The sequence below is a fragment of the Saccostrea cucullata genome, unplaced genomic scaffold (genome assembly GCF_032062105.1).
Source record: "Saccostrea cucullata isolate Sc308-1 unplaced genomic scaffold, CSIRO_AGI_Scuc_v1 ctg359, whole genome shotgun sequence".
Lineage (NCBI taxonomy): Eukaryota > Metazoa > Mollusca > Bivalvia > Ostreida > Ostreidae > Saccostrea > Saccostrea cuccullata.
The window spans coordinates 586,225-600,218 of NW_026935991.1; the positions used below are offsets into that span (position 1 = coordinate 586,225).

The 13,994-nt window shown below is 31.4% G+C and overlaps 1 protein-coding gene across 1 annotated transcript; it reads left to right on the forward strand.

Moving 5' to 3' along the window:
- Positions 1-46: 46 nt before the first annotated feature.
- On the forward strand, positions 47-8,291 carry LOC134244469 (vacuole membrane protein 1-like). Its single transcript, XM_062726739.1, has 12 exons — positions 47-101; positions 1,366-1,606; positions 1,823-1,913; positions 2,208-2,318; positions 2,707-2,786; positions 3,051-3,138; positions 3,703-3,843; positions 5,709-5,789; positions 5,902-6,018; positions 7,138-7,199; positions 7,471-7,573; positions 7,875-8,291. The coding sequence occupies exons 2-12, from the start codon at positions 1,398-1,400 to the stop codon at positions 8,013-8,015; spliced, it is 1,224 nt and encodes a 407-aa protein (XP_062582723.1). The 5' UTR covers positions 47-101; positions 1,366-1,397; the 3' UTR covers positions 8,016-8,291.
- Positions 8,292-13,994: the final 5,703 nt, after the last annotated feature.

Consider the following 13,994-nt stretch of genomic DNA (forward strand, 5'->3'; position numbering starts at 1 on the left):
AAGTTCATTGCATTTTCTTATGTTTTATTAGGTTATGGCATTGCGTTCGGAATACATTTTATAATTAAACTGAAAACGTGACAACTTCCGGGAAAATTTGGGTAAGCAAGCTGATTTGTAATTTGCGTTTATACGACAAAGTCCAAAGTTTAATTGTATTTATAGTGTAAGATTACGTCTATAGTTGTTTGAATGTACTTATCATAATTATGATGACATCACAAGAAGTTTGGAATGGTTATCAACAGAGCTCATAAAGCGGTAGATCTACCTGTATAAGACTAAATCTGTAAAATGAAGAAAACTATGTGATTTAGTTTTGTGTCATTTTCCTTTAAGGTTTAAGTAAGCCAGGTTTATAATTACCAGGAATTAAAGAATCGTTATGTAGGAATTTTTCTTATACGTGGCAACACTTCATCGAGGAAATTCGGACTCGACGTCTGCTTTGTTCTGATAATGCATTTCATAGCTATTTGACAGGATTTAACTTATTTATTTTAATATGAGATATAGTTAATGTAAGTCGATATTAACTCAAGAAATCCTTAAATATTTTTTACCTTTCCTTTCACCTTGTTTTTCTCAAATTAGAAAAAACATCACACATATAAAACTTCACATATTGAGGAGTTGAGGTACTGTAAACCAACTATTATTCACATCGGGGACCTATATACTAACCTATTAGTATTTAGGACCTTGTTCACATCATGTTTTATTCACAAATCATCAGGTTGAAATCAAAGGGACCTATTTTTATACTAATTTAACCTATTGACGGTACCGTTATAGTGCAAACTCTTCTATTGTTTAGGCCTAATTGAAATGTATTTATTCACAAATCATCAGGTTAAAATCAAACTGTGACAATTTTTGTGACTGAGAAAACATTATCAGTATGAAGCAACTTAAATGTTCAAGGTGATAAATATTTGTAAAATTAAAGTTGGTTTACGATATTCAACTGAATCAACTTTTTCGTCCTGGACCTTACCTTTGACCATGATTTTTTCCCAAATTTTGTTTGATTCATTTACAAATAATTGATATATTGAAAGCTTATATACTGATACATGTATGTTACTTGGTGAAATTTTTTCATCAACTTTGTCCTTTTTTTCCTTGACCTTTTACTTTTCTATCAATTGTGTATACATGTATAAACTCAGTTTTAAAGAACCTATTAAAGATATTTTCATCAAACTTCATGCACTTACAATTGCATTTTTCTTTGCCAATGAACCATTGGCAGGGCATTCATATCTTATGGGCATGCATGTTTTTAGTTTTTGCAGGAAATCTGAACACAAAATAAAATATGTCTATGCTACTAGTATATCAATCCAATTATATATTTTTCAGGGTTTTTTTTAACAAAATATAAACTGGTAGGTATGAGCACGTCAGCAGGCAGAAAAAGAACAAAATCTAATGAAGTAAATGGAGCAACTAAGAGACAAGAGTCTAAAGAAGAGAAGATGTTAGACTTATTGCATGAAGAACGGAAAGAGAGAGAAAAGATTGTGTTATGGCGACAGCCTGTAACAACATTACATTATTTTGTTAGAGAGTCCAGTTGTCTCATCTCAGAATTTTCCCAAAGGTACACATACATGAAATCTTTAATAATATGAATACCAAGTTTTCGTTCTTAACACTAAGATATTTTTCTATCATATATTCTATATAGTAAATATTAAAATAGCTAGCATATTACATCAAGCTTAACAAATGTTCCTTTCATGTTGGTTATATGAGATTAAGTTATTTCAGATAAACAACAATCCATATCAGTTACAATTATGCTTAACCATTTCAGATTATTAAAGTGGAAAAAGACTGTAGCAATATGTGTAGTCTTGTTTATACTGGCAGCAAGTGCATATAATCTAGAAGGACCACACCAACAGGTATAATCTGTTCATTTAAACTAAAGGTTCACAAACACTCAAATAAAATTTTGCTTGAATTTTTATGATTTTCCAAAGGAAATGTATTTTAGAAATAAAATTCAAAAGTGCAAATAATAATATTTAAAGGAGTAAAAAAAAAGCAATATCAATGAACCTGAATGTATTTAGCGGATGCAAGGAGTTAGTTAGTAATCACACTCAGAAAGCAATATAGAACAAGTATGATGCTTTGTACATTTGTACATGTCAAAATATTTGAATTTCACCTAATACTTGAAAATTGAATGACAGGGAATAAGTGCAATGCAGAGGACGTTATTGTGGTGGGGATACTGGATCGGACTCGGGGTGCTTTCTTCTGTTGGACTCGGCACAGGATTACACACATTCCTGTTATATTTGGTAAGCTCTAGATAGATCCTTCAACATGTCATGCAGATTCTGCTTCATACTGCAGATTACTGCATGTGTAATATGAATATATTACTGTAATATATTACATTTAGCAATGTACTTGATTTAGACTGTTTACTGCCAAAATTGCTAAATAGTATACATCGCTAAATGTAATACATGTATGTCTACAGTATTCTGTGTACAATTATAAGTTAAACATTTGTAATAAAAAAAGAAATGAAATTTTAAGCAAATGTGCACATGCATGTTCAATCAACTAAAGAATTGGAATAGTAGTGTGGGAATTGTGTACAGACATTATATTTGGTGAAAGTCTGCTGTTTCTTAAACTTACGCTTTTGAAGTTTTTAATGTCTTAGTTTGACTCTTTCAGGGACCACATATTGCTGCAGTAACATTGGCAGCCTATGAATGTAATTCAGTAGATTTCCCAGAGCCACCATATCCTAATGAGTAAATATCACTTACTTTATTGCACTTGGAGTGAGAATTGTCAAGTCAGTTTAAGTCTGTGTCCAAAGTAACCAGTAATCACTGAATTCAAAAACTGCAAAGCTATGTTTTGCACAGTGGGTACAGGATCTATTTTAATAAGGGAAAAAAACATACATGTAACTCTAGTCTTAATGTTTGAATCTGCTTTTAAGTTAGTTCAATAGACATTTTCTGATAGTTTTTACTTTTGAGGTTGTAATGTTTTGTACGATTTATTTTCAGCATTATTTGTCCTGAAAAAGTCAGCAGTGGCAATGTGATAACAATGTGGACAATAATCAGTAAAGTTAGAATAGAAGCCATTATGTGGGTAAGTTTACAGCCTTCTCGGACAGCATGAACAAATATATTATAGCCTGTCATGGAGACAGCAACATCCAAAGGATCTTTAATTTTTGAAATTCATAATGGTATTCCTCAATAAAGAATTTCTAAGTTTCAAAATAATTAAAACATAAAGTGATTATTTGTTGTAATTAATTTTTCTGTCGATGTAAATTGTTACTGTACAAGACTTTCTAGTGTTCCTCTACATATATTGCTATGATAATTGTACAGTATATAATGCAAAGGTGCATGTTTATACAAGTATATGTTCAGGACTCATGTATGTAATTAATAACCACATGTACTTGAGTTTTAAACCTTTCTTTATAATCAATCATTAAAAAATCTCCATACTATAAATACATGTATTAGTATGGATCTTTTTTTAACAATAAAGAAAAAAGTTTAAAATGTCAAATGCCTGTGGAAATAACAAGTAACATAGGTTTGAGAATTTGCTAGTTTTCAACATTCATCTACACTGAATTGAATCTGTATTTTCAAAGACCTCTCCCGGGATAACTCTATACTATATTCTTATCTGCAGGGTGCAGGGACAGCTATTGGTGAACTCCCTCCATACTTCATGGCCCGCGCGGCTCGCCTGTCAGGGGCAGATCTCGACAGTGATGACTTTGAGGAAATTGAGGAACTTCTTCATGAGAAACAGAGCCATCCAGAGGAAATAGTAATGCAACTTTTATAACAGTAAAATCTGCTTTCAAAGTGTCATTGGGAGAGAAAAGAGTTATAAAATATTAAGAAAAAAATATTTATTGCACGTTTTTCCTAACACTAAGATGGAAAGTACATTTTTTAAAAATTTGATGATTTTAATAGTGAAAAGAAATAATTATTTTTGCATTTAAGCGCCAATTCTTTTTATTCATACATGTATTGGTATTAGCATAAATGTTTGGAAAAGGAAACATGTTTCTTGAATGCCTTTCCTCTAAAAATCAATTTTCTTAGGCTAAATATTACAGAAAGGTACAAGCATGAGCTTGACTTGTTGATGTTTTTTCATGTCATACCTTGAATGTTTTCATTAGTATTCTTTATAAATTATTATCCTTTTTTAAAAATGAAATCTGTTTTTCTTTGCACAATTATTGTAAAGATCATGTACATGCATAACTAGTACCCTCTGATTTGCCTTTTTTTTTTATCTCCTCATGATCCCCATATTGATTTTTGTTTATTCTAGTTTTTTCTCTCTTTTTACTCAAGCCCTAGAGGGGCTTGAGTTATCTAAAACGATGCTAGGTCACCGATTTACTCAGTTTAAAAACACGATAATATATTATTTTTGTAGATAGAAATATTTCTAGAAACAAAAATGAAGCTTATTTTGAAAATGCCTGTATAATAAAAGATATTAAGTGTTAAATGTCGGATTCTATTCTATGGCGGATGAACAATTATGAAGCTCCGCAGCCACAACAGTTTCTATACAGAGATTTCGCGCCTTCATTTGCGTAGGAATCTCAGGTAACTTTTACAGTCGCCGACGAAGCATCCTTGGACGAGTTCACTGGTTATTCTGAAAGCTGACGCAGGTTACACCATCGTTAACAAATTCTACAATGCATAGCCAGTAAATGTATTGCTGTGCGCCCCCCCCCCCCCACTGAAATTGCTTCTAACGGGCCTGCAAATGAAGTGCACTTTGAGTGACAGCAAAATTGTAGCACAAAATTAATATTAAATTCTCCCTCATACGTTCTTTTTTATTTTAAAAAATCGTACTTTCTTCAGCTTTGGTAACGGAACCTAAATAACTTCTTTTTGATTCATACGGAATATGTATTGGACGTTCTGCACAGGTAGATGAACCCGTATAGTCACATAGATTTTTTTGCAGCCCGGACCCCTCCCCCCTTTTCCACTTTGGAAAACATTTCTACAGGCTTGTAACAAGCTATTTGGATTTATGTATATTAAAATGTTGGGATGTACGTCATTGAGCAAAAAATACAAAAAAACGTATATAGTTTGAAGTATATCAAATGTCTACATACATAAAAAAAATCAGTCAATTAAGAAACGGCTACTATGCTCTATGAAATATTATATAGTAGTAACGTAAATTCATCTTAAAGAGAAGTACGATAAATTATATTTTGTACTAATTAAATTCAATACATGAATTTTGTTTCATGTACATGTATTTTATTCATCAGAAGATTAAACCCAGTAGCCCACATTATACCATTTTAGGATATTAATGATTTTTCTTAGTTGAATTAATTTCTACAGCTTGAGTATCTCTGACGTTTTGTCAGTATATACTTTTTTTTTCAATATATAAAATAATCAGCTTAAATTGATTTCAAATGCTAGAAGTTCTATTGCTGAAATAAAGAAAATGCTTAAAATTTTAAGACTTGTGAAGTTTTGTCATAATTTAATGTGCATACTAATTCTTTGTGTTTTAATTATCACTTCAAAGTACAGTTTATAGGTTATGACATTGGCATGACTTTAACACAATTTAAGCTACAGTTGTAGGAGAAATGTAGAGTCACTTCAATATTTAATTTTCTTTCAAAGGGAATCCTCGAGAGAGCCAAAATTGGTGTGCATAACCTAGTCCAGAAAGTTGGCTTCTTTGGGATTTTAGCATGTGCATCTGTAAGTTTTACTAAAATATGGTAAACTAAATTTGATTTGTATATCTTAATCAGAATACAAGTAAGAAAAGTAAAAACAATCCTGGTAGCCTTTATGTCTTTGATGTTGACAGATACCTAACCCCTTGTTTGACTTGGCTGGCATTACATGTGGACATTTTCTAATTCCATTCTGGACTTTCTTTGGTGCCACCCTTATAGGAAAAGCAATTATAAAAATGCATATACAGGTAGATTATAAACACATTGTTTTATGATAAGGAAAAATACATGTAGCTTAAGCTGTTTTCATAATTATATACTGTATAGGGGAAAAATAACTCGCGCTGTTAATATTCGCTATATTCACGGTGATGATAAATCCGTGAATTCAAGAAACAGTGAATAATTTTTTCCATAATCTCCATGTTTTATTTGGAAATTTGAGAATAGACTACTATAGGTTTAAATACATGTACCACAGTACATGGTCATTTAAGTAATTACGAGTAGTACTTGTCATTCAATTATTTTAATTAGCACGCTTTACATTAATTCAAGTCAACAGATAATAACATGTATTAGTCAAAAGGCTTTTAAATAGCCAACGCTTCATGTTTCATCAGTCAAAACACGTGGGCCATGAGTTTTGATTACCCGTGCGTAACTAATGTTACCACGCACGGTGTGTGCATTACCTGCATTATCATGCATATTATAGTTTTTATTGACATTTTGATTTTAAAAAATCATTCAAATAACTATCAAACTTACTGAAGATTTGGAAGGATATTATTTCACGTCGACCTATACATTAACACATTTATTACCGTCAAGTGGTTTTTCGTCGCGTTGTTTTGAAGATCTTGGGGTGTACATGCACTCATTGTAATAGCATATACAGAAAAAGTCATTTGATGTTTATAGTCAGGGACTTTTGATAACTGAACCTGTTTTAATTAATCGTCAATTATTTATTAAGTCTAACTATTTTATATTAACCTAACCTGTTGTTCGTGAAATAAAGACATAACAATGATGAATGTCGTTTACATGTAGCCATGGATTAAACGGATATAGACAACGGAGGTAACTTCTATAACATAAGAATTCCGCGAATTCAAGAAACCGCGATCGTGTCCGATGAGAGAAAACCGTGAAAATTACAACCCGTGAAATTAATCCCCTATACAGTATATCACGGCATCAGAGCTGAAGTTGAAAATTCATTGTTAAAAATTTGTTTGCTTTTGTGTATTTATTTATTTATTTTTAATGTTGAACCAATTTTCAAAAATATGTTTTTTTTTGAATACCACAGACCAATGCAAATTTCAGACTTTTTATTGCACTTTTTTTTTGTTTTACAGAAATTCTTCGTAATATTCATATTTAGTCATCATCACGTAGAACAACTTGTCAAACTCATAGGGTAAGAAGCAAACATCAGAAAGATTTTAGTAGAGGAAAGTACTGGTACATATAAATCACTTTAACACATAACATATATCTAGCAAATTTTGAACATTTTCATTTAAATTTTCGCCAAAATAGTCACAAACAATGTTGCTTTGATTAGTTTTATTTATTGAATAATGGTCCTGACTCTATAAGACATGTCTTGTTTTCCAACGAATCTTTTGATACAATTATTAACTAAGACAGCTATTGATGAATTACTTTGTGTGTTTGTTTTTATTAAGATTGATTCCAAAGTATGGAGAATCTCTCCAGACACCATTTAAGGATTACCTTGAGGTACAGAAGAAGAAACTTCACCACAAAGCGGGCTCTAACATTCCAGGGGTAGGTCTTATTATACTACATGCAGTATATGTGTATTTGTCAACTCATTGTCTTATAGTCAAGAATTTAGAGGCTTTGGATAAAGTCAGTCACCTATAGATAGTCTTGGTCAAAAAGTCGACATACGTGACATGAGCATACAGACACATTTACTCTAAAAATGAAATTTAAGACACCAATTTTTCATATTCCAATTTATTGGATTTAGAAATTAGAGAAAAACATGACAACCTTATATTTTAAGTGTATGGTTTTATTGACAAATAACTCTATCATTCTTTTGTCTCTCTATCAATTACAGGAATCTAATCTCCTCAGCTGGGTATTTGAGAAAGTGGTGATTGTGATGGTGGCCTATTTTCTGCTCTCCATTCTCAACTCAATGGCCCAGAAGTACCACAAGAGACTCTGTAAAACAAAACACAAGAAATACCAACATTAAAGAAAGTTCTCACTAGATATTCAAAATCTCTGCCTTCTACAGACCTCTTAGTTGGAAATTAGTAATTTATTATTACCAGGTCCAGTCCAAAGACTATTTCTACCTATGTAGCTATTAATAGCTACCTAGGTATTTAAAGCTACCCAAAGTAGCTATTTTTACCTACTTTCTGCTTTAATTGCGTTTTGTTGCAAAATGCAGGAACGGCGCAACATGGTGAGAACAAAATTTCTTGACACAGTCACACTGATGATAGATATGACAAAAATTTGGCTAAAAAAAGAATACTTCGTTTATTATCAATTTTGCATAGAAACTAATGTAAATTTGCCGATTCAGGAAGTAATCATTTTTTGGCCAAAATTTTGTCGTATTCATCATTAGTGTGACTGTATCAAACAATATGGTATTCACCATGTTGCGCCGTTTGGTCTTTTAGCCGCAAAATGCAGAAAATATAAAAAGTAGGTTAAAATAGCTACTTTGAGTAGCTTTAAATACCTAGGTAGCTATTAATAGTTATAGGTAGAAATAGTCTTTGGACTGGACCTGATTACATCTGTACAATTTTTGTCATTTTTTTTTTTCAGAACATAATTTTTCATTACATTTGTAACTTAAGGAAAAAATACAAACAAAATGTTTTTGGTTTTGATCTCATTTTTTTAATTTACCTCTATGTAAAATACATACATGTATAAATTTCAAATTTTAAGATATCTTTCAGTTTATTGCAAATATGTAGTTTTTTTTTTTTCATTGTACTCAAGTTTTTTAATGTGATTTCAAGAAATGTGCCTGTAAAAATATACATGTGCTGTAGATGATACTACATGAATCCAAAAAATTCTGCAAAATTGGTTGATTGAAATTAATAGCCTAAATAAGTTTATGCAGTACAGAGTCAACTTTTATTAGTGGGTTCTGTTTTTCAATGTGGTGCTTTTGCAATGTAATGTTCAGTTTATTTGGAAGACAATGTAGGTATGACGTAGTTTGTGTGAAAAATTTAAACATCAATTCTTTAAACTCTGTTAGTTACATGGTTGTGATATTCATTGGTAAGAAGAGTCATTCTTTTTTTTGGCAAGTTTAAAATACAGCTATACATTTTTATTGCTGACTAGACATGTAAGATGGGCAAATTTATTACCATTGTAATTCGGAACTTTTACAGACTTACCTATACTAAAAACAAACCATGTGAAACCAAATTCATTAAGACCATATCTTAATATTTTCAAAATAAAAATTTTATAGCTTGAGTTCTACATAGCTTTATGTAATTTTATGATGTTGATAAACCCATTTTTTGTCTATATACATCTACATGCATTTGTTTGATCAATTATGCACATGTAAATTCTTTGTACAGTTTGTGTTAGTTATATTTGTCAGAGGCTTTAGGTTTCTCATTTCATTATTTCTCCCTAGGAGTAATATAGCAATTAATAAAATCTTTGTACAATACAATACACTGTACATGTACATCTCTTTAAAAAAATAAGAGTAATTTGAATTTGAATTAATTTTTCAAGGAATTACAGTTGTATTTTATTTTTAAAATTTGTATCTTTGACAGCATGCATTAGCAGCACTTATGTAGTCCTTTGCTTTTTTCTTATCATGAGAGGGCTACATTCAGCTGTAATTTCCTCTCTTTGAATACCAAAATGCATGAAAATCAAGTTTTTCTTTCCTTGAGGTTCTGTAGAATAAATTTTAAACATTCCTATCTATAATGAGTATAATTTAGTGATTTAATATGTCAAATTATGTCATCTTTAATTATACATTTACAGATGTATTCATTGTCAAAGTGTAGCATTCTAAGTCTCTCAAAATATTGATTACTTGTTTGTGTAAAAAAGGGTGATATTATTTAATATGTTTTTTATTTAAATATTAAACTTGAACAATAAATTGAATTTTAAGGACTTTCATAAGAATTTTGTTAAATCTATAATCAGGCTATAAGCTGGCTTGATAAGTGTTGAGTCTTAGTTTTTAATTAAGGTACTGAGTACCCTGTGTATAAAGCATGAATGGATTTGACAGTGATTTAATGTTTGTGTTGAGTAATACAAAACCATCTTGCTTCCATCATCACTAGACACAGGTTTTGGATCTATCTTGCTTCCATCGTCACTAGACACAGGTTTTGGATCTTCAATTTCCACAAAATTGTGAAAAAGAATGGAGACACAAACTATGGCTTGTGGGGTTGTCTAACTTGTCTTTCTTCATGAATACAAATTAGTCATTTGGTAGCTTTTCCACTGGTTACATTCTGTATACTTTCATTCTAGTGTATATGGACTTGCTTCAATAGTGTATGTTGAATTTAACAAGAAGTTTTGTATAACATTGATGCCCCCAAAAAATTTTTGGTATCAAACGGAAGGACTTGTCACAAGAAAGACGTTTGTAAAATATTAAGGCCTAAGTAATAACTAATGGTCAAGGCTAAGTTTTTTTTTTAGAGCAGATCAAACTCAAAGGTAAAGGATAAAAGGTTAAGAATATCTACATTAAAACACGCCTGTAATGAAGTCCCAAGAAACGGACGATTTTAATTCGTATTTTGTTAAAGATGTTTAGTGTATAATTTACATTATAAAGTTAGTGGGGGATGAAAATAACTTCACTGTAGGAATCAATTCATTATCATCCAGTTAATTATACTAAGCGTGTTTTACTGTGTACCTATGGAAAGGTCTTGTCACAATAAAAACTCTCGTGAAGTATTAAAGCCCAAGCACCAACTTCTCAAAAGTATGGAATGCCAAATACGACAGGTAACTGCCAACTGTCAGCTGCTTACTGCCAACTGCCACACATATTTGAATAAATTTTATTTTTATTTTGATATTTATGTAATTTTTAAAAAAAAAAGGCGCGGATCTATAGGATATTTTTCCAAGAAGGTCACTCTAGTAAAAAAAAAAAAATCCAACCCAGAAATTTCTTGACAAGAAAAAATACTTAAAGTCCTTTCTTAAATGTGAAAATTTATTTCGGCCGGGGAGAGGGAGTTCTTATGCGTCATACCATCATGTGTATGACATTTTTCATGCCAACTTAACACGAATCCACATTTTCGGTTGGGGAGGGGGGAGGGGTTCTAATGTCCCTTTTAGCTGATTTATTTTATACATTAAATAACTTTTAGTTGGTTTAGTTTGTGCATTAAATAACTTTACAAATTTCAGAGGGGTGTTCCGGACCCCTCTCTCTAGATCTATGCATGTAAAACATATTTTATTTGTACAAACAAAGAGATATAAATGTTTGATCGGCGTTTTCTAAGTGGAGGGTCCAAGGTCGGTTATACTGGTAGTTCGTTTAGTTTATTTAACGTATGACTGTACAAATTTTAAATCCCCCCCCCCCGATCTATGCATGTGAAACATTTTAACACAGAGAGATATACATCTTTAATTTGAGGAAATTTTTAAGTATAGAGTATAAATGCAAAACAAAAATTTATTTTCAAAACAACTTTCTCTGCGAAACGACAAATCTTTTTTGTTATTATTCTCTCTTCAAAGGTTTTGTTGCCTCCGGGGGAGGGGGAGGGGCTTCTTTAAAGATTAAAAGCATTTCAAATAGGAAAACAAATTTAAAAAAATCAACAATGTACTCTATCAACCGCATGTATTGAATATTACATAAGATAAAACATATTGGTAATTTTATTCAATTCAATTTTACCACGATTACCCCCTTGGAAGAAATGTCCTGGATCCGAGCCTTTTTTTCCCCCTTTTTTGTGAAAATTCATATAAATATCAATGCAAATATAAAATTTATTCAAATATGTGTGGCACTCGGCAGTAAGCAGCTGACAGTTGGCAGTCAGCAGTTGGCAGTAAGCAGTCAGCAGTTGGCAGTAAACAGTTGGCTGTCGTATATATGGCATTCCATACAAAAGTTATGGCGAAGTTTTTTTTTTTTTTTTTTTTTTTTTTTTTTTGCAAAAGTAGGTCAAACTTCAAGGTTTAGAGGTCAAATATGTTGGTACCCTTGTCACAATTAAGGAATTAATATGTGAAATATGAAAGCCATAGCTCCAACCATCAAAAGATTTAATTAGGCAAGGTTTTTGTGGACAAACAGCTGCAGACAATTAGCTAGAGAGACAAACGGACCGGGCAAAAACTATATACCCTTGAATCTTAGATTGCATGCATCTAAATAATATATGACCCATCATGACTTATTTGTTCACCAGAAGAAGATTTTAAAAGACATTTCCAATAGATATTCTTCAATTGAATTTTATTATCAGTTTGAACAAACTTGATTCTACGCTATCGGAGAATGCTTCCATATAAATCTGACCAATCAAGAATTGGCTGTTCTTTGAACATGTAATGATTTGTTGTATTCCTTTGTAAATCTTGAATAACTCATTGATGTCCCTCCCTACCCTGGAATTATCATTAAAACAAACTTGATTTTGCACTACTCGTGCTACTTTTGGATGATTTTACATGTACTCTGTACGTTTAAAGGTACTTGGACACAGATTTGAAGTTAGTTTTACTCTATAAAATTACGACTTATATAGTTGTCAATCAAACCCGCCAAAAAAATTTAGTTTTAATAACTTTTATATGAAATAAATGTTTTGATTAATTTTTGAGTGAAATGCTCTTAAAATGTATAATTCGTGATACTATACAGAAAATATTAACTTAAAATCTATGTCCAAGTACCTTTAAACTTTGGTCCCAATGGTTCTTGAAAGGAAGGTTTTTGAAAGATGTCTTTGAATTTTCACCAATTTGTAATCATCTCCCCATGAAGAGGGTCTTACTTTTTTTTTTATATATAGGTTGAATAATGAACAAAATTACAATCTTCTTTATTTCTCTATCAAAAAATACTTTTGTAGCAGTAGTTCTTGAGAAGTAAAAATTGTGAAAGGTTTATGACAACAGCAACAACGGACAAATTTAAAGCATTCTGAGCAGTTTGAGCTTTCAGCTTAGGTGAGATAAAAAATATGAACGCAATCGCATCTCGTGTCTCTCTGGAAAGTTGGCTTTTTTCTGTCGGTCAGAAACAAGAGAGTTTCTTGTTCTTTATCCTCGCCTTGATCAACGCGTCATCGGTTATTCGGCTGTTGTTGGACATTCAGTGGATAACAAATTTTGACGGGTGATTAAATTTATGCAGATAAACACTGTAAAAACAGAACCACTGGAAGTGACAATGTTGCTCAAAAATGATGTAATAGATCGGGAGACGTGAGTAACTGAAGCGACTAAATTTTGTTTACATGTATGCATGTGCATTAAAATTTTACGTCTGAAATCTTCTGAAGCCAATATAGCTCTGTATTTAATGGAAAGCATAAAAAATGATTGAGGAGATTGATACTAGTAGTTATATTGTGAAATCTGAATAATATTCCTTATTTATATATCTGTATACATGTACATACACATGCGCCAAACAAATTAACTGTGGATAGCTAAACAACTTTTTAAATTTCCATTAACTAACCATTAATTTGGAATTTTGATCTCAGTATGCTTATCTAAATGTTTGTGATTGTCCTTTGAATAATTTTTTTTTCATCATATTGATAGAATAAACTTCTACAAAAGCTAAAACGTGACATCCTCCAAGTGAGCGTGTTCGTCTGACTTCATTGATAAAATTGCGAACTTCAGTGCATATTCCAAACATTTTATAAAACATCAGAGCTGAAGATCTTTTGAAATCTTTTGATTTGGATTTTTTTTATTATTATTATTTCTTCCCCCTCCCCCTTTAATTTGCCAAAAGTATAATAAACTTCACAAGCTTTTTTGTTGAAGTACGCAATATCATCGTTGAATTTTTTTTTCACCTTTGTTTTCCAAACACTGCTTTCCTTGCACACGTATACCCGATAACAACGGAATAGTCGATAACGCGTTTAGCAGCGTGTTTCATGCAGAAAAAAAGTCGGGATCGAAATACAGA